General features: G+C 40.1%; 1 protein-coding gene across 3 annotated transcripts in view; it reads right to left on the reverse strand.

Annotated features, from left to right (window-relative positions):
- AMFR (autocrine motility factor receptor) overlaps positions 1-23,726 on the reverse strand; it is a 64,035-nt gene that overhangs the window by 14,441 nt on the left and 25,868 nt on the right. For all 3 annotated transcript variants that reach the window (XM_008977444.5, XM_008977445.4, XM_063597590.1), the window contains exons 9-10: positions 13,305-13,495; positions 10,034-10,137 (exon numbers count right to left, since the gene is read on the reverse strand). In XM_008977444.5, the coding sequence (XP_008975692.2) occupies positions 10,034-10,137; positions 13,305-13,495 (295 nt within the window). The remainder of the gene's footprint in view (positions 1-10,033; positions 10,138-13,304; positions 13,496-23,726) is intronic.

Here is a 23,726-nt window from a genome sequence, read left to right on the forward strand (position 1 = left end):
AAACCCGTCTCTACTAAAAATACAAAAATTAGTTGGGTGTGGTGGCACACGCCTGTAATCTCAGCTACTCAGAAGGCTGAGGGAGGAGAATCGCTTGAACCCAGGAGGTGGAGGTTGTGGTGAGCCGAGATCGGGCCACTGCACTCCAGCTTGGGCAACCAAGTGAGGCTCTGTCTCCAAAACATAAATAAATTAAATAAATAAATAAATTTAATAAATAAAGTATATACATCTAACAACAAAGCATCAGACAAACTGAGGCAAAAATTAAAAGAACCACAAAGAGAAACAAAATAGATTTGGAGACTACAACACCTATCACAAATGAACACTCAAGCAGGCAGAAAATCAGTTAAGAACATAGCTGAACTCAATAACACCATCAATCAACTGTATACAATCAACATCTGTAGACTACTTCATCCAACAACAGCAGAATACACATTCTTCTCAAGCTCACATAGAACATTCAAGACAGACCACAAGCTAGGTCATAAAACACATCTTAAAATAAATTTAAAAGAATATAAATTACACAATGTCTGCTCTTAAAGCAGAAATCATTAACAGTAAGAAAACCGGAAAATCCCAAAATACATGAAGATTAAACAACACACCTCTAAATAACACATAGATCAAAGATGATATCTCAGGATAAATTTTAAAATATTTTGAATTAAATGAAAATGAAAACACAAGTTATCAAAATTGTGAGATGTAGTAAAGCAGTGCTTGTAGGAAAATGTATAGCACTGAATGTATATATTAGAAAAGAAGACATAAACAAGTTTCCATCTTAGGAAATTAGAAATAGAAGAATAAATTAAATCCAAAGTAAGCAGAAGAAAACAAATAATCAAAATGAGAGCAGACATCAATGAAATTGAAAATAAGGAGTCAACAGAGAAAAATCAATGAAACCAAAAGCCGGTCCTTTGAAATGATCAATAAAATAGATAAGCCTCTAAGCCAAGCTAACTAAGAAAAAAAGAGAGAGGACCTAAATTACTAATACAAGAAATATTATACAGATAACTTTTTATAATTAGAATTGCCAAAACTTATGCAAGAACAAATAGACAATGTGAAGTTGTATAGATAATTAATAATCTTCCATAGCAGAAGGCATCAGCCCACATGAGTTCGCTAGTGAATTCTGCCAAACATTTAAGGAAGAAATTGTATCAATTCTCTACAATCTCTTTCAGAGGACAGAAGCAGAAGGGATACTTCCTAATTCATACTATAAGGTCAGCATTACCCTAATACTAAAACCAGAGAAAGAGATTACAAGAAAACTACAGACCAACATCTCTCATAAACACATATATAAAAATCCTCAATAAAATATTAGCAAATCAAATCCAACAACGCATAAAAATAATTATAAACTACATCCAAGTGGTATTTATTCCAGGTACATAAGGCTGGTTCAACATTTGAAAATCAATTAATATACTTCTATATTATCAACAGGCTAAAAAAGAAAAGTAACATGACCGTATCAGTAGATGCAGAAAAATCACTCAACAGAATCCAACACCCATTCATGATAAAAAACTCTCAGTAAACTAGGAATAGAGGGAAACTTTGTCACTGTGATAAAGAATATCTACAAAAATCCTACCACTAACATCATGCTTCATGGTGAGAAACTCAAAGCTTTCACATTAAGATCAGGAACAAGACAAAGATGTCCCATCTAACCACTGCTTTCCAATGTCATCCTAGAAGTCCAAGCTAATACAATAAGACAAGAAAAGAAAAGCAAACAGATTGGGAAGGAAAAAATAAAACTCTGCAGATGACATGCTCACCTATGTAGAAAATCTGGAAGAACTGATAAAAACACTCTTGGAACTAATAAGCAATTACAGCAAAGTTGTGAGATACAAGGTTAACATACTACAGTCAATTGCTTTCCTATATACGGAAACGAGCAAGTGGAATTTGAAATTAAAAGCGCAGTATGCTTTATATTAGCCCCCACAAAACAAAATAGGACAAAATACATATAAGTTCTATATGAGGAAAATTACAAAATCTTGATAAATGATATCAACGAAGAATGAAATAAACGAAGAGATAGTCCATGTTCATGGGCAGAAAGACTAAATATTGTCAAGATGTCCATTCTTCCCAACTTGATGTACAGATTCAATGCAATCCCAATTAATATCCCAGCAAGCTATTTTGTGGATATTGACAAAATGATTCTAAAGTTATATGAAGAGACAAACGACTCAGGATAGCCAATACGATATTGAAGAAGAACAAAGTTGGAGGATTTGACACTGCCTGTCTAAAAGATTACAAAGCAACAGTAATCAAGACAATGCGGTATTGGCAAAAGAACAAATAGATCAATGGAACAGAATAGAGAGCCCAGAACTAAACCCACATAGCTGGGTTGACAGCTATACTAAACCCACATAGCTGATTTTTGACAGAAGAGCAAAGGCAATACAATAGAGAAAAGATAGCCTTTTCAACAAATGGTGCTATAACTGGCCATCCACATGCAAAACAATAATCTAGACACAGCCCTTATACTCTTCACAATAATTAACTCAAAATGGATCACAGGCCTAAATGTAAAATGCAAAACTATAATACCCCTAGAAGATAACAGAGAAATAAATAACCTAGGGTATGGCAATGACTTTTCAGATACGACACCAAAGGCACAATCCATGAAAGAAAATAATTGATAAGCTGGACTTCATTAAAAGTAAAAAGTTCTGCAAAAGACAATGTCAAAAATAAGATGACAAGCCAGATTGGGAGAAAATATTTGTAAAAGACACATCTGATAAAGGACTGCTATCCAAAATATACAAAGAATTTTTAAAGCTTAACAATAAAAAAACAAACAACCTGATCAAAAAATGGGTATAAGACCTTAATAGATACTTCACCAAAGATAGATGTACAGACGGCAAATAAGAATATAACAAGTTGCTCCACATCATATGTCATTAGATAAATGCAAATTAAAACAAGACACCACTACATATATATTAGAATAGCCAAAATCTGGAACACTGACAAAACCAAATGCTGGAGAGGATGTGGAGTAACAGGAACTCTCATTCACTGCTGGTGAGAATGCAAGATGATACAGCCACTCTGGAGGATGATTCGGCAGCTTCTAACAAAACTAAACAATTTTACCATTTGATCTAGCAATCATGCTGTTTAGCATTTGTATTTGTCGGTTTTCACATTGCTGATAAAGATATATCCGAGACTGGCAATTTACAAAAGAAAGAGGTTTAATCAACTTACAGTTCCACATGGCTGAGGAGGCCTCACGATCATGGCAGAAGGCAAGGAGGAGCAAGTCACATCTTACATGGATGGTGGCAGGCAAAGAGAGAGAGCTTGTGCAGGTGAACTCCTCTTTTTAAAACCATCATATATCGTGAGACTTATTCACTATCACGAGAACAGCAGGAGAAAGACCTGCCCCCGTGATTCAACTACCTCCTACCAGGTCCCTCCCACAAAACGTGGGAATTCAAGATGAGATTGGGATGGGGACACAGTCAAACCATATCATTCCACCCCTGGCCCCTCCCAAATCTCATGTCCTTATGTTTCAAAACCAATCATGCCTTCCCAGCAGTCCCCCAAAGTCTTAACTTATTTCAGCATTAATTCAAAAGTCCAAAGTACAACATCTCATCTGAGATAAGGCAAGTCCCTAACGTCTATGAGCCTGTAAAATCAACAGCAAGTTAGTTACTTCCTAGATACAATAGGGGTATAGGCATTGGGTAAATACAGCTGTTCCAAATGGGAGAAATTGGCCAAAACGAAGGGGCTACAGGCCACATGCAAGTCCAAAATAAGGTAGGGCAGTCAAATCTTAAAGCTCCAAAATGATCTCCGCTGAATCCATGTCTCGCATCCGGGTCACGCTGATGCAAGAGACGGGTTTCCGTGGTCTTGGGCAGCTCCACCCCTGTGGCTGTGCAGGGTACAGCCTCCCTCCCGGCTGCTTTCACAGACTGGCGTTGAGTGTCTGTGGCTTTTCCAGGCACACAGTGCAAGCTGTCAGCAGATCTACCATTCTGGGGTCTGGAGGACAGTGGCCCTCTTCTCATAGCTCCATTAGGCGGTGCCCTAGCAGGCATTCTGTGTAGGGGCTCTGATCCCACATTTGCCTTCCGCACTGCCGTAGCAGAGGTTCTCCATGAAGGCCCTGCCCCTGTGCCAAACTTCTGCCTGGGCATCCAGGTGTTTCCATACATCTTCTGAAATCTAGGCGGAGGTTCCCAAACCCCAATTCTTGACTTCTGTGCACTCGCAGGCTTAACACCACCTGAAGGCTGCCAAGGCTTGGGGCTTCCACCCTCTGAAGCCCAATGGCCCCTTTCCGCCATGGCTGGAGCAGCTGAAACACAGGGCACCAAGTACCTAGGCTGCACACAGCACAGGGACCCTGAGCATGACCCACGAAACCATGTTTTCCTCCTAGGCCTCTGGGCCTGTGATGAGAGGGGGCTGCCATGAAGACCTCTGACATGCCCTGGAGATAATTTTCCCCATTGTCTTGGGGATTAACATTCAGTTCCTGGTTACTTATGCAAATTTCTGCAGCCAGCTTGAATTTCTCCTCAGAAAATGGGATTTTCTTTTCTATCGCATTGTCAAGCTGCAAATTTTCCAAACTTTTATGCTGTTTCCCTTTTAAAACTGAATGCCTTTAACAGCATCCAAGTCACCTCCTGAATGCTTTGCTGCTTAGAATTTTCTTCTACCAGATACTCTAAATCATATGTCTCAAGTTCAAAGTTCCCCAAATCTCTTAAGGCAGGGGCAACATGCTGCCATTCTCTTTGCTAAAACATGACAAGAGTCACCCTTGCTCCAGTTCCCAACAAGTTCCTCATCTCCATTTGAGACCACCTCAGCCTTGATTTCATTGTCCATATCATTATCAGTATTTTGGTTAAAGCCATTCAACAAGTCTCTAGGGAGTTCCAAACTTTCCCACATTTTCCTGTCTTCTCCTGAGCCCTCCAAACTGTTCCAACCCCTGTTAGCTAGTTTCAAAGTCACTTCCACATTTTCAGGTATCTACAGCAGCACCCCACTCCTGGTACCAATTTACTGTATTAGTCCATTTTCATGCTGCTAATAAAGACATACCCAAGACTGGATGATTTACAAAAGAAAGAGGTTTAATGGACTTACAGTTCCACATGGCTGGGGAGGCCTCATAATCATGGTGGAAGGCAAGGAGGAGCAAGCCATATCTTACATGGATGGCAGCAGGCAAAGAGAGAGAGCTTGTGCAGGGAAATCCTCTTTATAAAACCATCAGATCTTGTGAGACTTATTCACTATCACAAGAACAGCATGGGAAAGACCTGCCCCCATGATTCAACTACCTCCCACTGGGTACCTCCCACAACACGTGGGAACTCAAGAGGAAATGTGGGTGGGGACACTAGTCAAACCATATCAGCATTTAACCAAGGAAGTTATGAACTTACGTCTACATAAAAACCTGCACATAGATGTTTATAGCAGCTTTATTCATAACTGCCAAAACCTGGAAGCAACCAAGATGTCCTTAAGTAGGTGAACGAATTAACAAATTGTGGTATATCCAGACAATGGAATATTATTTGGTGCTAACAAGAAATGAGCTATCAATCCCTTAAAGATATAAAGGAAACATACATGCAAATAATTAAGTGAAAGAAGCCATCTGAAAAGGCTACATACTGCAGGATTCCACCTGTACGACATTCTGGAATAGGCAAAGCTATGAAGATAGTAAAAAGATCAGTGGTTGCTAGAGGCTAGGGGGAGGAAAGGAAAGGCAGAGTGCATACAGAATCTTTAGGGCAGTGAAAAGACTGTATCATGTGGATACATGTCACTATATATTTGTCCAAACCTATAGAGGGAACACAAATGTAAATTATGGACTTTGGGTGATTATGATGTGCCAACACAGGTTTATCAACTCTATCAAACATACCCTCTGCTGAGGGATGTTGATAATGGGGAAGGCTGTGTGTGTGTGGGCACAGGAAGCATACAGGAAATCTCTGTACCTTCTTCTTAATTTTGCTGTAAGCCTAAAACTGCTCTAAAAAATTAGTCTTAAAAACAAACAAAAAAGACTCATGAGTATTCAAAAGAATTAGAAGCAGGGTCTCAAAGAAATATATGCCTACTCATGTTCACAGTAGCATTATTCACAATAGCTAAAATGTGGAAGCAATGTGAGTGTCCAACGACAGATTAATAGATAAATAAAATGTGGTATATGCATACAATGAAATATTACTCAGCCTTAAAAAGGAAGAAAATTCTGACTTGTGCTACAACGTGGATGAACCATGATGACATTATGCTAAGTGAAATAAGCCAGTCACAAAATGATAAATATTGTAGAATTCTACTTATATGAGGTACCTAGGTAGTTAAACTCATAGAGAAAGCAAGTAGCATAATGGTTGCCAAAGGCTAGAGGGAGGGGAGAATTAGTAGTTAATTGTTTAATGGGTATAGAGCAAGGGTATCCAATATTTTGGCTTCCCTGGGCCACACTGGAAGAAGAATTGTCTTGAGCCACACATAAAAATACTAACACTAACGATAGCTGATGAGCTTAAAAAAAAAAAAAAAAAAAAAAAGGCAAAAAAATCTTAGTTTTAAGAAAGTTTACAAATTTGTGTTGGGCTGCATTCAAAGCTGTCCTGGGCCACATGCAGCCTGCAGGATGGACAGGCTTGGTACAAAGTTTCGATTGTGCAAGATGAAAAGAGTTCTGTAGATGGACAGTGGTGATAGTTGCACAATGTGAATACACCACTGAAATGCACATCTGAAAAATATTAAAACAGTAGATATAACGTATTTTACTAAAATAGAAAAATCGAAAAAAAAATTCACTTTCTTATTTTTTTCTGTCTGAAAAAGAGTAGCATTGGCTTGTATGTGCCTATAAGCCTTCTGGAGCAACATAATACATAAGAAACTAACCCAGGCTGTTAAGGGGGCGTGGGAGCTGGGCACATGGGAAAAGGAAGGGAGCATGACTTCACTGTATACTCCTCTCTAGGTTCTGAAACTTGTAAATAAATGACCTATTCAAAAACCTTAAACAAACGAAAACACTTCCCTGGATGCCACACCCTATCAAGCTACCACCTCTACTGCTCTGTGTCCTTCTTCATAACATACTTCCTGGTATGGTCTATTTCTTCAGCTCCCACTCATTTCAATCTACCATAATCTACTGTCCAACCCCTCGGGCAATGGAAAGTGCTGGTTCTTTTCCAGCTAATCAATCACTCCCACTCTGCCAAATCCAACATGCACTTCTATGAGCTCATCTTGTAAGAATTCCACACGCTTGACTCTTCCCTCCTGGAAACCCAACTCCTCTGTGCTGTGCTGCCACCTTCTCCTGGTCTCTTCCCTCTCCACCGGCTGTCATGGCTCCTCCCTCTCTGCCAGACCTCTGAACATGGCAGAACCTAGAGCTCAGATGTCAGCCCTCTTCTCTTTGACCCCCTGCTTTAGATGTCACCTCCAGGCGTCAATCTCCCAAATGTGCATCTCTCACTTGATCTCCTCACTGAGGTCCAGAACTGCCTACAGAGCAACCCAGACTTACCCAAATAGAACACCGCGACCCATCCTCATGCCTGTTCCTCCTGAGTCTTCGCATCTCAGTACATGGTACCACTGTCAACTCAGCTGCTTAATTCAAACCCAGCAAGGCAGCTTCCATTCAGCCACTTCTCTCATCCCCCATATCCAACCAAAGCACCAAGTCCTGCCAGCTCATCTTACAAAAGTGTCCTAAACCTGCCACTTATTTTCACCTTTATTACAAATACCCCTGTCCAAGCCCCCATGTGAATTTCCCTTGGCTACTGCAGCAACATCCTAACTGCTGGTCCTGCTGCTTCCATTTCTGACCCTCTATAATTCATCCTTCTCCCAGAAGCAAAATCATTCTGTTAAATATCCTGTCAGTCCCCTGGTGGTGGTGGTGGGGGTCTGTAAGAAGCTCTGAATGGCCTTCTAATACTTTTACAAGATTTAAATTTGCCTGTGGCCTATAAGACCCTGCATGTTCTGGCTCTGAAATCTCAATTCCTATCACAGTGTTGTTCCCCTACTTGCTAGGCCCCAACCATAATGACCTTTCTCAGTTCCCAGAACTTTCTCACCTCATAGCCTTTGCACCTACTGTTTCCACGGCCTCCTTCCCCCTGATCCAGCTCCATCTCATCCTTCATGTTTTAGCTTACATATTACCCCTCAGAGAGAACATCTCCAAATGCCTCCTCTAAAATGTTTCCTCTGGCCTCTACCCACCCACTCCACCACACTGCCTACCTTACTGCTGCCAGAGCACTCATCACCATCAGCAGTCACCTTATTTATATTTATGACCTGTCTCCCCAGTTAGTATCTACCCTACTTGAGAGTAAGACTTGTGTCTACCTTAATGACATTGCAGGTGCTATGCTCACTACAGTGCCTGTCTCAGGAACAGGCTCTCAGTTCAAATTTGTTCAATCAATCAATAAAGATTAACTAATTAACGAATGAACCAATGACCTTCCAAAGCACTGGCTGGGCTTATCCGGGTCAGCCAGAGGCCCTAATCCAAGCAGGACTAAGGTGGTTTGCACTGGATTTCAACAATGGTGAAACACGTTTCTCCATCATTGTAAAATAACACATTCCTTTGGAAAAATACAAAGAAACTTGAAGTATTCAAACAATATCCTTGAGCCAACAGCACGCCTCAACATTTCAAGGCATATACACACATGCATGCATACACACACACACACACACACACTCAATTTTTGGAGGTGAGGGAGGAAAAGATGGGGAACAAAAACACACATTTGGTGAGCCTCATGCAATTTTTTTTTTTTTTTTTTTGAGACAGAGTTTCACTCTTGTTGCCCAGACTGGAGTGTAAGGGCCTGATCTCGGCTCACTGCAACCTCCACCTCCCAGGTTCAAGCGATTCTCCTGCCTCAGCCTCCTAAGTAGCTGGGATTACAGGTGCATGCCAACATGCCCAGCAAATTTTTGTATTTTTAGTAGAGACAGGGTTTCACTATATGGGCCAGGCTGGTCTCGAACTCTTGACCTCAGATGATCCACCTGCCTCAGCCTCCCAAAGTGCTGGGATTACAGGCATGAGCCACCATGCCCAGTCTCTTTGCTTTTTTTAGAGATGGGGTCTCACTCTGTCACCCAGGCTGTAGTGCAATGGTGTGAGCACAGCTCACTGCAGCCTCAAACTCCTGGGCAATCAAGCCATCTGCCTGCCTCGGCCTCACAAAGCTCTGGGATTACAGGAGTGAGCCACTGTGCCCAGCCTCATAAAATTTTTAATAAAAGGCACATCATTCACTCCAGCCGATAATTCCCCAACATATTTTGGCTAAAGGCTGTACGCAGTGGCTCACGCCTGTAATCCAAGCACTTTGGGAGGCCAAGGTGGACGGATCACTAAGGCCAGGAGTTCGAGACCAGACTGGCCAACATGGTGAAACCTCGTCTCTACAAAAATTAGCCAGGCATGGTGGTCCACGCCTATAATCCCAGCTACTCAGGAGGCCGAGGCAAGAGAATTGCTTGAACTCGGGAGGTAGAAGGTGCAGTGAGCCAAGATCGCACCACTGCACTCCAAGCCTGGGCAATGAAGGAAGACCCTGCCTCCAGAAAAAAAAAATTTTTTTTTTTTTTTGGCTAAAATCGAAGGAGTCCCAAGGTAGGCCTAGATCACAACAGAGTGAACCTAGTAGTGTTCAGAAAAGGTTAGATTATCCGCCACAGAAATAAAATGAACGTTTCAAAATTTAAAACACAGGAATGTAAATGGTCCCAGTAAATAAAAAGAAGCCCCTAAAAATCCTACTCTGCCAGAGCAGAGTAAGACCAACAAGGTCATATACCCGGCACACACGCTCTAGCTGTTCTTTCCCTCCTAATTCCCAGTGATCTTCTTAAAGCAGCTAGCAGACCTTACCATTGCATTGAGCTGGGAGTTGCTGGCCTGCGTAATGCCAAGAATGTTGGTGGTGTGCATCACTTCAACCGAAAAACTCGGCAGCCAGCTCGCAATCCGAGACCCTGAAACAAACAAGAATCCAGTGTAAGTTTCAGAGCCCTGACTCTTTCCCCCGTCATCTGCTCTCACGGTAGCCACTGTAATGGCTGGTGTTCACTGAGGGCTTCTTGTATGGCAGGCTTCTCATGCCAAGTGTTTCACGTGGACTAGCTCATTTAATCCTCACTACACTCCACATGGTACCTCCTATTATCATTCTTATAGTATCCTTCTCAAAGATATAGCACTAGTACCCTTGGTCTTTGGTCTCTGAGGCACTTCGAAGTTAGGGGACTTGTCCAAGATCACACAGTTTAACTATGATGGCCAAGATGTGAAGCCAGACAGGCAAGCTCTAGAACCCTTCACTGCTGAGCAATCCTGCTTTCCAGGGGGGCTGGATGCAGCCCAGCCCAGCGCCCTCACACGCTCAGCCTGGGAGATGAGGAAGCTTTTCAAGGCTCTAAAGCTTCTACAACACATGAGCTTTGGCTCCTCTTTCACAAGCTACACAAATGACTACTCACTTGGAGGCATTTTCACATTTACTTTTAGGAAGTATTTTTTCTTTAATCTTAAAAGCCGTGGTTTTCTGATTCAAAATTCTTTTTAAATTGTGCTATTCTACAAAAAGGCTTGTAGACTAACAGCACCAAGAAGTCTGCTGCTTCTGTTATTTCCCGAAGAAAACAGGAGCCTAAGATACAACAGCACCAAGAATTGGCTGTAAAACAACCCAATTATTAAGCTACACATTTAAGGCTGCTTTTCATTCCTTCACAAAGAAACACTGATGCATGGAACAGAAAATCAAGTGTGGCCAGGAGCAGTGGCTCACGCCTGTAATCCAGCACTTTGGGAGGCTAAGGCGGGCAGATCACAAGGTCAGGAGATCAAGACCATCTTAGCCAAAATGGTGAAACCCTGTCTCTACTAAAAATACAAAAATTAGCCAGGCATGGGGGCACGTGCCTGTAATCCCAGCTACTTGGGAGGCTGAGGCAGGAGAATCACTTGAACCAGGGAATCAGCGGTTGCAGTGAGTTGAGATCACGCCACCGCACTCCAGCCTGGCGACAGGGCAAGACTCCATCTCAAAAAAAAAAAAAAAAAAAAATCAAGTGGAATGGCTATCTCAAAGGTCTTGAGATGGGTACAAACAAAATGTACCCATTTAAGAAATGGATACTTATTTCATGTACTAACTAGGGAGAAATAAAGTTGACTTTATCTATTTTGACTAAATTTTTAGTAGTCATAATTCACAAAATAATGGATTACATAGCCAGGTCTCATCTCTAATATTGCTAGTATATTTCAGAAGTTTTACCTGGAAGAGCCCTTCATTCACAGCCACCAAACCAGGTCCTCTAAACCCCTCTAGCATTCTGGGCCCAGCCAGCCAAGTAGCCCCACCTACTCTTTGGGAGACATGACTCTACTCCCCCTAGTCCCTTCTTTGAGGGATTTCACCAACACGACACCATCCCCACTGTACCCCATTCTTGAAACTCAAATCGGGGATGCGAATAGCACTACTGCTAACAAAATTCCAGGGATGCTTGTGTTACAGTAATAATTATAAACATGAACTCACAGAATTTAGCAGTACTGGACTGTTGAAAATCAACAGCAGCTTAATGTGAATTAAGGAAGGATGATCAACCAGACCTTGATATGTCATAGCCTTAGAATTTTAAGTGTGGTTTTCATTACAACTCCTTTTAACACTGCCGGGAGGCAGAACATTTATATTTTATGGACAAAGCAACAGGGTTCCAGCTCTGATTCTGCTTCTGGTACTCACCAGAAAGGCTTCTCAATGATCCTTCATTATATGCTTAAATGCTACACAAATGCAATATATTATTAGCAAAGGTTAACTATTGAGCTAATTAAGTGTGCTCCTTGAAGGCATGGTTGATTCAGTTTTACTCCTCCACCCTCCTGCCCCACCCTGCCCATATTGACATGGAATCAGGCAAAATGCCTGGAACCCCTCTGTTTGTTCTATCTCTATCCATCCATCCATCCATCCCACCTAAACACTTTCAATTAAAATTGAAATACAGTCAATGCGTAGCTTAACAACAGGGACACATTCTGAGAAATGTGTTGTTAGGTGATTTCATCGTTGTGCGAACATCATAGAGTGTATTTACATAAACCTAAATGGTACAGCTTACTACACACCTAGGCTATACGATATAGTCTATTGTTCTAGGCTACAATCCTGTACAGCATGTTACTATACTGAATGCTGTAGAGGCAATTATAACACAGTGCTAAGTATTTGTGTATCTAAACATATCTAATAGAAAACATACAGTAAAAATATGGTACACAAAAAGTACACCTGCATAGGGCACTTACCAGGAATGAAGCTTGCATGATTAAGGCTGCTCTGGGTGAGTCAGTGAGTGGTGAAATGTGAAGGCCTAGGACATTACTGTGAACTCCTGCAGACTTTATAAACACTGTACACTTAGGCTACACTAAATTCATGACAAAATGTTTCTTTCTATATTCAATAAATTAAATTTAGCTTACTATAAGTTTTTTACTTCATAATCTTAATTTTTTTTAACTTTTTGACTCTTGTAGTAACACTTAGCTTAAAATTCAAACACCCTGTACAGCTGTCGAAAATATTTTCTTTTTTATTCTATAAGAGTTTTTCTATTTCTAAAAGTTTTAATTTTACTTTTTAAATTTTTTTGGCTAAAAACTGAGATACAAACACACGCATCAGCCTAAGCCTACACAGGTCAGGAGCATCAGTATCACTGTCGACCACCTCCACCTCCTGTCCCACTGGAACGTCTTCAGGGGCAGTAACACACATGGAGCTGTCATCTCCTAGAATAACAATACCTTATTCTGGAATACCTCCTGAAGGACCTGCCTGAGGCTGCTTTACTGTAAATTTTTTTTGTATGTAAGTATGAGTACACTTTAAAATAATGATAAAAATTGTAGTAAATACCAGACCACAGGAATTTTTTAGGTCCATTATCATCTTATGGGACCACTGCCATACATATGGTTTGTCATGGAGTGAAACGTCGTTATGGGGCACATGACTGTATAATATTAAACTGGTCTATACAGGGCAATTTATAATTAAAATAGTATCTGCTTAAGGGAGAACACCCCTTAGGTATAGTTTCAGAGGTTGAAACCAACTAACCATCGAAATGGAAGAAGTGATTGTGTTGGTTTAAGCGAGGTCTCCCTTCGGCTGCTGCTACAGGAACCAAATTCTCATCCAAGTTCTCTCCTTGATGTTCTTCCCTGACACGATTATTGTCGGCAATATTAAGAGACATTCTGCATGTTGGACAGGAGGTGTCTTGTTCTAGCCAGGAACGAAGACAGGAGCTACCAAAAAGTCCAAAAGAAGATACGTCAGCATCCTTGATTGTTCCTTAGCATACTTTGTGAGAATTCACCCAGAAGTACTCTGGATATACCAAATGTGCTCCAATTTGATTTTCTCTCTACCACTAGTGAGATTTAAGTGTTGAGAAGCATTTATGGACATTACCTACTTGCCCTACTTCACTTTAATACACTTCCAGTGTGTCCTGCTGGGAACATGAATTCTTTACCATATGAAGTCATCTACCAAGCTCCTGGTTGTGACCCCTCTTCAATGGGGCTTCCTAGCATGGCTCACCATCTTCTCATCCAACTCCATTTGGCTACTTCAAAATCCATGTGGCTGAATCATCCAACACCCTGGCCTCTCATGTCCTTGAGTCCTCCACTCTGACGCTCATGTCTTTCACTCTGCTTTAGCTACCACCAGCACAGTCATCACCTTGGCTTGTCTTCAAAATCTTGATGTCAAAATTCTCACTCATTCACTCAAGCTCCTCTCCTTCCAACTCACTTATCTGGCACCAAACTTACTAAGACCTCCCATTTGCTTTCTCCTCAAGCATGACAGCCGTACAGGTCCTTACCTCCCTGTTCCCCTGGCTCACCTCTAACCTCTCCTCTCCATTCACCACCTCAATGTCCTCCACCCTCTTCTCTTTGCATGCTGCTTTCCCAACAAGGCCGAAGCTTCTTTTGCCCTCTCTCAGGAGATGATAATGCCTTAATTATGGTAGACATTCAATAAATACTTGAGGTGTCCATTAAAGAAAGGAAAGGGTACTAGAGTAAGAAGCAGAAAATGTGAGATCAGTCCCAATTCTCCCTCTAACTAGCTGTGTGATCCAGGCAAACCCTTCAACCTCTATTGACTAGTCCTCTCCACTAAAGAATGAAATGGTTGGATGAATTAATCTCCAAGGTCCCTCCCATTTTATGAGAATTTGTTATCTTTCTCTAAGGGCTCAAGTAGGCACTGAATAAAAATGCTGTATCTTCTTTTAAATATCTACAAACATGTGTAGATATAAAGTTATAAAGGAAAACCTCACCATAATATGATAATCCTCAGAGTCTCCAGCAACTAAATGGTACATAAGTAACAGGAGTTTCCTAGAGGCCAAGATGGAGCTACTTCTTAATCACTCTGTGTCATAAGAGTGTGTGACAGTCGTGTTCCAAAATAATGTCATCTGTCTGTATGTGTATACCCAACTCTCATATTTTGCAATAATTAAATACCTATAATTTGTATGTGATAATTTAGTCAAATAAATGATTTTTTTAAGTCCAATTCTCCTACTGACACCTTTAAATCACACCACTAGTATAATAAAATTAGCCTTGTGGGAGATTATAAAAATATGTAAGATCCTTGCCTTCCAATAATGCTACACTGTGACATACTTTTTATAAGCAAATCTAAATTTATTTCACAGAGTGCAAAATCCTCCCACATAAAATATAACAGCCTAAAAACTCCAAGGTGAGTACAACTAGTTAGATATAGTTTTCTGTTTAAAAAAAAAAGAAATGCTAGAGTTCCTTAACTGAGAGAAATCAAACTTTAGAGAGAAAACAGATCTATTCACTGGACTCTGAAATGTTGCAAAAATATCCTCTACAGCAACAAATTATCTAGCTATTCTGCCTGCAGGATTATAGACATTACCTTTATCACAAATTAAAATGAATTTGCCTTAGATTCTCAGCACACAATCATTCCCGAAGTTACAAAGCAAAGCAAACCAAGAGCATATCCTAACAACTATTTGTTCACTCAACCCGAGGCAGATAAGTGTTTTAAAATTAAATCCTAACTCTTAAGCAACCACTGAGTAAAGAAGAAATCATGGGTTCCAAGATGGCTGAATAGGAACCGCTCCAGTCTACAGCTCCCAGCATGAGTGACGCAGAGTGATTTCTGCATTTCCAACTGAGGTACCAGGTTCATCTCACTGGGGCTTGTTGGACAGTGGGTGCAGCACACCGAGCATGAGCCGAAGCAGGGCGAGGCATCGCCTCACCCGGGAAGCGCAAGGGGTCAGGGAATTCCCCTTCATAGCCAAGCAAAGCTGTGACAGACCGCACCTGGAAAATCAGGTCACTCCCACCCTAATACTGCACTTTTCCAATGGTCTTAGCAAATGGCACACCAGGAGATTATATCCTGCGCATGGCTCGGAGGGTCCCATGCCCACGGAGCCTCGCTCGTTGCTAGCACAGCAGTGTGTGATTGAACTGCAAGGTGGCAGCGAGGCTGGGGGAGGGGTGCCCACCATTGCTGAGGCTTGAGTAGGTAAACAAAGCAGCCGGGAAGCTCGAACTGAGTGGAGCCCACCGCACCTCAAGGAGGCCTGCCTATAGACTCCACCTCTGGGGGCAGGGCATAGCAGAACAAAAGGCAGCAGAAACCTCTGCAGACTTAAATGTCCCTGTCCGACAGCTTTGAAGAGAGTAGTCGTTCTCCCAGCATGGAGTTTGAGATCTGAGAATGGACAGACTGCCTCCTCAAGTGGGTCCCTGACCCCCGAGTAGCCTAACTGCAAGGCACCCCCCAGTAAGGGCAGACTGACACTTCACACGGCGGGGTACCCCTCTGAGACAAAACCTCCAGAGGAACCATCAGACAGCAGCATTTGCTGTTCAGCAATATTCGCTGTTCTGCAGCCTCCACTGCTGATACCCAGGCAAACAGGGTCTGAAGTGGACCTCCAGGAAACTCCAACAGACCTGCAGCTGAGGGTCCTGACTGTTAGGAGGAAAACTAACAAACAGAAAGGACATCCACACCAAAACCCCATCTGTACGTCACCATCATCAAAGACCAAAGGTAGATAAAACCACAAAGATAGGGAAAAACCAGAACAGAAAAACTGAAAATTCTAAAAATCAGAGTGCCTCTCCTCCTCCAAAGGAATGCAGCTCCTCACCAGCAACAGAACAAAGCTGGACAGAGAATGACTTTGACAAGTTGAGAGAAGGCTTCAGACAATCAAACTTCTCCGAGCTAAAGGAGGAAGTTTGAACCCATCGCAAAGAAGTTAAAAACCTTGAAAAAAGATTAGACGAATGGCTAACTAGAATAACCAATGCAGAGAAGTCCTTAAAGGACCTGACGGAGCTGAAAACCATGGCACGAGAACTACGTGACGAATGCACAAGCTTCAGTAGCCAATTCCATCAACTGGAAGAAAGGGTATCAGTGATTGAAGATCAAATGAATGAAATGAAGCAAGAAGAGAAGTTTAGAGAAAAAGGAATAAAAAGAAATGAACAAAGCCTCCAAGAAATATGGGACTATATGGAAAGACCAAATCTATGTCTGATTGGTGTACCTGAAAGTGACGGGGAGAATGGAATCAAGTTGGAAGACACTCTGCAGGATATTATCCAGAAGGACTTCCCCAACCTAGGAAGGCAAGCCAACATTCAGATTCAGGAAATACAGAGAATGCCACAAAGATACTCCTCGAGAAGAGCAACTCCAAGACACATAATTGTCAGATTCACCAAAGGTGAAATGAAGGAAAAAATGTTAAGGGCAGCAAGAGAGAAAGGTCGGGTTACCCACAAAGGGAAGCCCATCAGACTAACAGCTGATCTCTCAGCAGACACTCTACAAGCCAGAAGAGAGTGGGGGCCAATATTCAACATTCTTAAAGAAAAGAATTTTCAAGCCAGAATTTCATATCCAGCCAAACTAAGCTTCATAAGTGAAGGAGAAATAAAATACTTTACAGACAAGCAAATGCTGAGAGATTTTCTCACCACCAGGTCTGCCCTAAGAGCTCCTGAAGGAAGCACTACACATGGAAAAGAACAACCGGTACCAGCCACTGCAAAAACATCCCAAATTGTAAAGACCATCGAGGCTAGGAAGAAATTGCATCAACTAACGAGCAAAATAACCAGCTAACATCATAATGACAGGATCAAATACACACATAACAATATTAACCTTAAATGTAAATGGGCTAAATGCTCCAATTAAAAGACACAGACTGGCAAATTGGATAGTCAAGACCCATCAGTGTGCTGTATTCAGGAAACCCATCTGACGTGCAGTGACACACATAGGCTCAAAATAAAGGGATGGAGGAAGATCTACCAAGCAAATGGAAAACAAAAAAAGGCAGAGATTGCAATCCTAGTCTCTGATAAAACAGACTTTAAACCAACAATGGTCAAAAGAGACAAAGAAGGCCATTACATAATGGTAAAGGGATCAATTCAACAAGAAGAGCTAACTATCCTAAATATATATGCACCCAATACAGGAGCACCCAGATTCATAAAGCAAGTCCTTAGAGACCTACAAAGAGACTTAGACTCCCACACAATAATAATGGGAGACTTTAACACCCCACTGTCAACATTAGATAGATCAACGAGACAGAAAGTTAACAAGGATACCCAGGAATTGAACTCAGCTCTGCACCAAGCAGACCTAATAGACATCTACAGAACTCTCCACCCCAAATCAACAGAATATACATTTTTTTCAGCACCACGCCACACCTATTCCAAAATTGACCACATACTTGGAAGTAAAGCTCTCCTCAGCAAATGTAAAACAACAGAAATTATAACAAACTATCTCTCAGACCACAGTGCAATCAAACTAGAACTCAGGATTAAGAATCTCACTCAAAACCGCTCAACTACATGGAAACTGAACAACCTGCTCCTGAATGACTACTGGGTACATAACAAAATGAAGGCAGAAATAAAGATGTTCTTTGAAACCAACGAGAACAAAGACCCAACATACCAGAATCTCTGGGACACATTTAAGGCAGTGTGTAGAGGGAAATTTATAGCACTAAATGCTCACGAGAGAAAGCAGGAAAAATCTAAAACTGACACCCTGACATCAGAATTAAAAGAACTAGAGAAGCAAGAGCAAACACATTCAAAAGCTAACAGAAGGCAAGAAATAACTAAGATCAGAGCAGAACTGAAGGAGATAGAGACACAAAAAACCCTTCAAAAAAATCAGTGAAGCCAGGAGCTGGTTTTTTCAAAAGATCAACAAAATTGATAGACTGCTAGCAAGACTAATAAAGAAGAAAAGAGAGAAGAATCAAACAGATGCAGTAAAAAATGATAAAGGGGATATCACCACCGATCCCACAGAAATACAAACTACCATCAGAGAATATTATAAACACCTCTACGCAAATAAACTAGAAAATCTAGAAGAAATGGATAAATTCCTCGACACATACACCCTCCCAAGACTAAACCAGGAAGAAGTTGAATCTCTGAATAGACCAATAACAGGCTCTGAAATTGAGGCAATAATTAATAGCTTACCAACCAAAAAAAGTCCAAGACCAGACGGATTCACAGCCGAATTCTACCAGAGGTACAAGGAGGAGCTGGTACCATTCCTTCTGAAACTATTCCAAACAATAGAAAAAGAGGGAATCCTCCCTAACTCATTTTATGAGGCCAGCATCATCCTGATACCAAAGCTGGGCAGAGACACAACAAAAAAAGAGAATTTTAGACCAATATCCCTGATGAACATCGATGCAAAAATCCTCAATAAAATACTGGCAAACCAAATGCAGCAGCACATCAAAAAGCTTATCCGCCATGATCAAGCTGGCTTCATTCCTGGGATGCAATGCTGGTTCAACATACGCAAATAAATAAATGTAATCCAGCATATAAACAGAACCAAAGACAAAAACCACATGATTATCTCAATAGATGCAGAAAAGGCCTTCTACAAAATTCAACAGCCCTTCATTCTAAAAACTCTCAATAAATTAGGTATTCATGGGAAGTATCTAAAAATAATAAGAGCTATTTATGACAAACCCACAGCCAATATCATACCGAATAGGCAAAAACTGGAAGCATTCCCTTTGAAAACAGGCACAAGACAGGGATGCTCTCTCTCACCACTCCTATTCAACATAGTGTTCGAAGTTCTGGCCAGGAGAAGGCAGAGAAGGAAATAAAGGCAGGAGAAGGAAATAAAGGGTATTCAATTAGGAAAAGAGGAAGTCAAATTGTCCCTGTTTGCAGATGACATGATTGTATATTTAGAAAACCCCATCATCTCAGCCCAAAATCTCCTTAAGCTGATAAGCAACTTCAGCAAAGTCTCAGGACACAAAATCAATGTGCAAAAATCACAAACATTCTTATACACCAATAACAGACAAATAGAGAGCCAAATCATGAGTGAACTCCCATTCACAATTGCTTCAAAGAGAATAAAATACCTAGGAATCCAACTTACAAGGGATGTGAAGGACCTCTTCAAGGAGAACTACAAACCAATGCTCAACAAAATAAAAGAGGACACAAACAAATGGAAGAACATTCCATGGTCATGGATAGGAAGAATCAATATTGTGAAAATGGCCATACTGCCCAAGGTAATTTATAGACTCAGTGCCATCCCCATCAAGCTACCAATGATTTTCTTCACAGAATTGGAAAAAACTACTTTAAAGTTCATATGGAACCAAAAAAGAGCCTGCATTGCCAAGTCAATCCTAAGCCAAAAGAACAAAGCTGGAGGCATCATGCTACCTGACTTCAAACTATACTACAAGGCTACAGTAACCAAAACAGCATGGTACTGGTACCAAAACAGAGATATAGACCAATGGAACAGAACAGAGCCCTCAGAAACAATACCACACATCTACAGCCATCTGATCTTTGACAAACCTGACAAAAACAAGAAATGGGGAAAGGATTTCCTATTTAATAAATGGTGCTGGGAAAACTGGCTAGCCATATGTAGAAAACTGAAACTGGATCCCTTCCTTACACCTTACACAAAAATTAATTCAAGATGGATTAAAGACGTAAACGTTAGACCTAAAACCACAAAAACCCTAGAAGAAAACCTAGGCAATACCATTCAGGACATAGGCATGGGCAAGGACTTCATGTGTAAAACACCAAAAGCAATGGCAACAAAAGCCAAAATTGACAAATGGGATCTAATTAAACTAAAGAGCTTCTGCACAGCAAAAGAAACTACCGTCAGAGTGAACAGGCAACCTACAGAATGGGAGAAAATTTTTGCAATCTACTCATCTGACAAAAGGCTAATATCCAGAATCTACAAAGAACTCAAACTAATTTACAAGAAAAAAACAAACAACCCCATCAAAAAGTGGGCAAAGGATATGAACAGACACTTCCCAAAAGACACATGAAACAGCCAACAGACACACGAAAAATGGTCATCATCGCTGACCATCAGAGAAATGCCAATCAAAACCACAATGAGATATCATCTCACACCAGTTAGAATGGCGATCATTAAAAAGGAAACAACAGGTGCTGGAGAGGATGTGGAGAAACAGGAAAACTTTTACACTGTTGGTGGGACTGTAAACTAGTTTGACCATTGTGGAAGACAATGTGGCGATTCCTCAGGGATCTAGAACTAGAAATACCATTTGACCCAGCCATCCCATTACTGGGTATATACCCAAAGGAATATAAATCATGCTGCTATAAAGACACATGCACACGTTATGTTTATTGTGGCACTACTCACAATAGCAAAGACTTGGAACCAACCCACATGTCCAACAATGACAGACTGGATTAAGAAAATGTGGCACATATATACCATGGAATACCATGCAGTCATAAAAAATGATGAGTTCATGTCCTTTGTAGGGACATGGATGAAGCTGGAAACCATCATTCTCAGCAAACTATCACAAGGACAAAAAACCACACACCACATGTTCTCACTCATAGGTGGGAAGTGAACAATGAGAACAGCTGGACACAGGAAGGGGAACATCACACACCAGGGCCTGTTGTGGGGTTGGGGGAGTGGGGAGGGATAGCATTAGGAGATATACCTAATGTAAACGACGAGTTAATGGGTGCGGCACACCAACATGGCACATGTATACATATGTAACAAACCTGCACATTGTGCACATGTACCCTAGAATTTAAAGTATAATAAATACATACATATATATTTTATATATAATCATTTATATATAATAAATGTATCATTTATATATTATAAATGTATCATTTATATATTATAAATGTATCATTTATATATATATAAATGTATCATTTATATATAAATGTATCATTTATATATATAAATGTATCATTTATATATATATAAATGTATCATTTATATATATAAATGTATCATATATATAAATGTATCATATATAAATGTATCATTTATATATATATAAATGTATCATTTATATATATATAAATGTATCATTTATATATATATAAATGTATCATTTATATATATAAATGTATCATTTATATATATAAATGTATCATTTATATATATATAAATGTATCATTTATATATATATAAATGTATCATTTATATATATATAAATGTATCATATATATAATATATCATTATATGATACACTATGCTGCACCCCAATATTGGAGAAGGAAGTGAATATTTTGAAGGGATATGTATTTTCAAGGGATATATATATCTCTACATATATAAGGATATAGATATATATATCCCTTGAAATGTAGAGATATATGTGTATATACATATATATACACCTATACACATATATCTCTACATGTTTCTTTGATAATTTAACTGAAGTTTGCTCTTATTTTAAAAATAAACTATAGTTTACCTGTAAATATACAGATATTAAAAAAAAAAGAAATCACTTGGGAAATGAGACACTTTGAGACAAATGAAAACAAAACCACAACATATCCAAACTTATGAGATGCAGCGGAAGCAATGCTCAGAGGCCAATTTGCAGCAGAAAATGCCTAAAAAGAAGAAAGCTCTCAAATCAAAAACCTAACTTTATGCCTATAGAACCAGAAAAATAGCAAACTAAACCCAAAGCCAACAGAGGTATCTAGAGTAATTCATAGAGTCAAAAAAATAGCATGGTGGTTGCCAAGGGCTTTGGGAGGAGCAGAGAGGGACTTGCTATATACTGGAGACAATTTCAGTTTCATAAGACAAAAAAGTTCTGGAGATAGATGGTGATGAAGGCTGTACAACAATGTGATTGTACTTCATGCCACCAGACCATATACTTAAAAATGACTAATGGTAAATTTTATGTTATATTTTACCAGAATAAAAAATATATATTTAAGAATTATTACTAAAAAAAAAACAAAATTCACCATAATAAGAAAACACTTCACACCCACGAGAATGGCTATAATAACAAAAATAGAAAATGACAAGTGTTGGCAAGAGTATGAAGAAACTAGACCCCTCAGGTATTGTTGGGGGAATATCAAGTGGTACAGCTGCTGCACCACTTTGGCGTTTCCTCAAAAGTTAAACATAGAATTATCATATGATCCAGAAATTCCACTCCTAGGCATACACCCAAAAGAAGTGAGAACAAGTCCTCAAACAGATACTTCTTACAAGCTCATGTTCCTAGCAGCATTATTCACAATAGTCAAAATGTGGAAACAACCCAAATGTCCACCAATGGATGAATGGATAAACTAATTGTTTAATTTATAAAATTATTTAAATTCACCCATAAAAAGTACTGATACATGCTACAACTTGAGTGACCTCAAAAAATACTAAGTGAAAGAGGTCAGTCACAAAAAGTCACATGTTATATGATTCCTTTATATGAAATGTCCAGAATAGGTTAATCCATAGAGACAGAAAGTGGATCAGTGGTTGCCAGGTGATGGAGAAGGAAGGAATGGAGAGCACTTACTTAGTGACTGTGGGGCACTATTGTGGAGTGATAAAAAGGTTTTGAAACTAGCGAGAAGGGTGGTTGCACAACATTGTGAACACATTAACGGCCACTGAACTGTACACTTTAAAATAGTTAAATGTATATTATCTGAATTTTGCCTCAAAGAAATTAAATCCTAAAATTAATCTAACCATATGCTTGAAAATATTATTTCTGAGCTAAAATAGAGTTATTCTGAGTTATTCTTCCCAACTAGCCTCCAAGCTCCTTAGGGGCTAATTTTGAGAAATGTGTGCAAATTCCGTCTTCCCAACCTCAACAAACAGCACCACTCTACACCCAACTGCCCAACCTGCATAACTAGAGAAACCCTGGTACCTCTTTCATTTCTCACTTTCCCTCGGCCGGTCTAGCATCACACCCTTCCTGATCCCCTCAAATCTGTCTTCTCACTAACTCTACTTCTACCACCAGAGTCCAAGCTACTTTTTTTTTTTTTAGATGGAGTTTCGTTCTTGTTGCCCAGGCTG

The sequence above is a fragment of the Pan paniscus genome, chromosome 18 (genome assembly GCF_029289425.2).
Source record: "Pan paniscus chromosome 18, NHGRI_mPanPan1-v2.0_pri, whole genome shotgun sequence".
Classification (NCBI taxonomy): domain Eukaryota; kingdom Metazoa; phylum Chordata; class Mammalia; order Primates; family Hominidae; genus Pan; species Pan paniscus.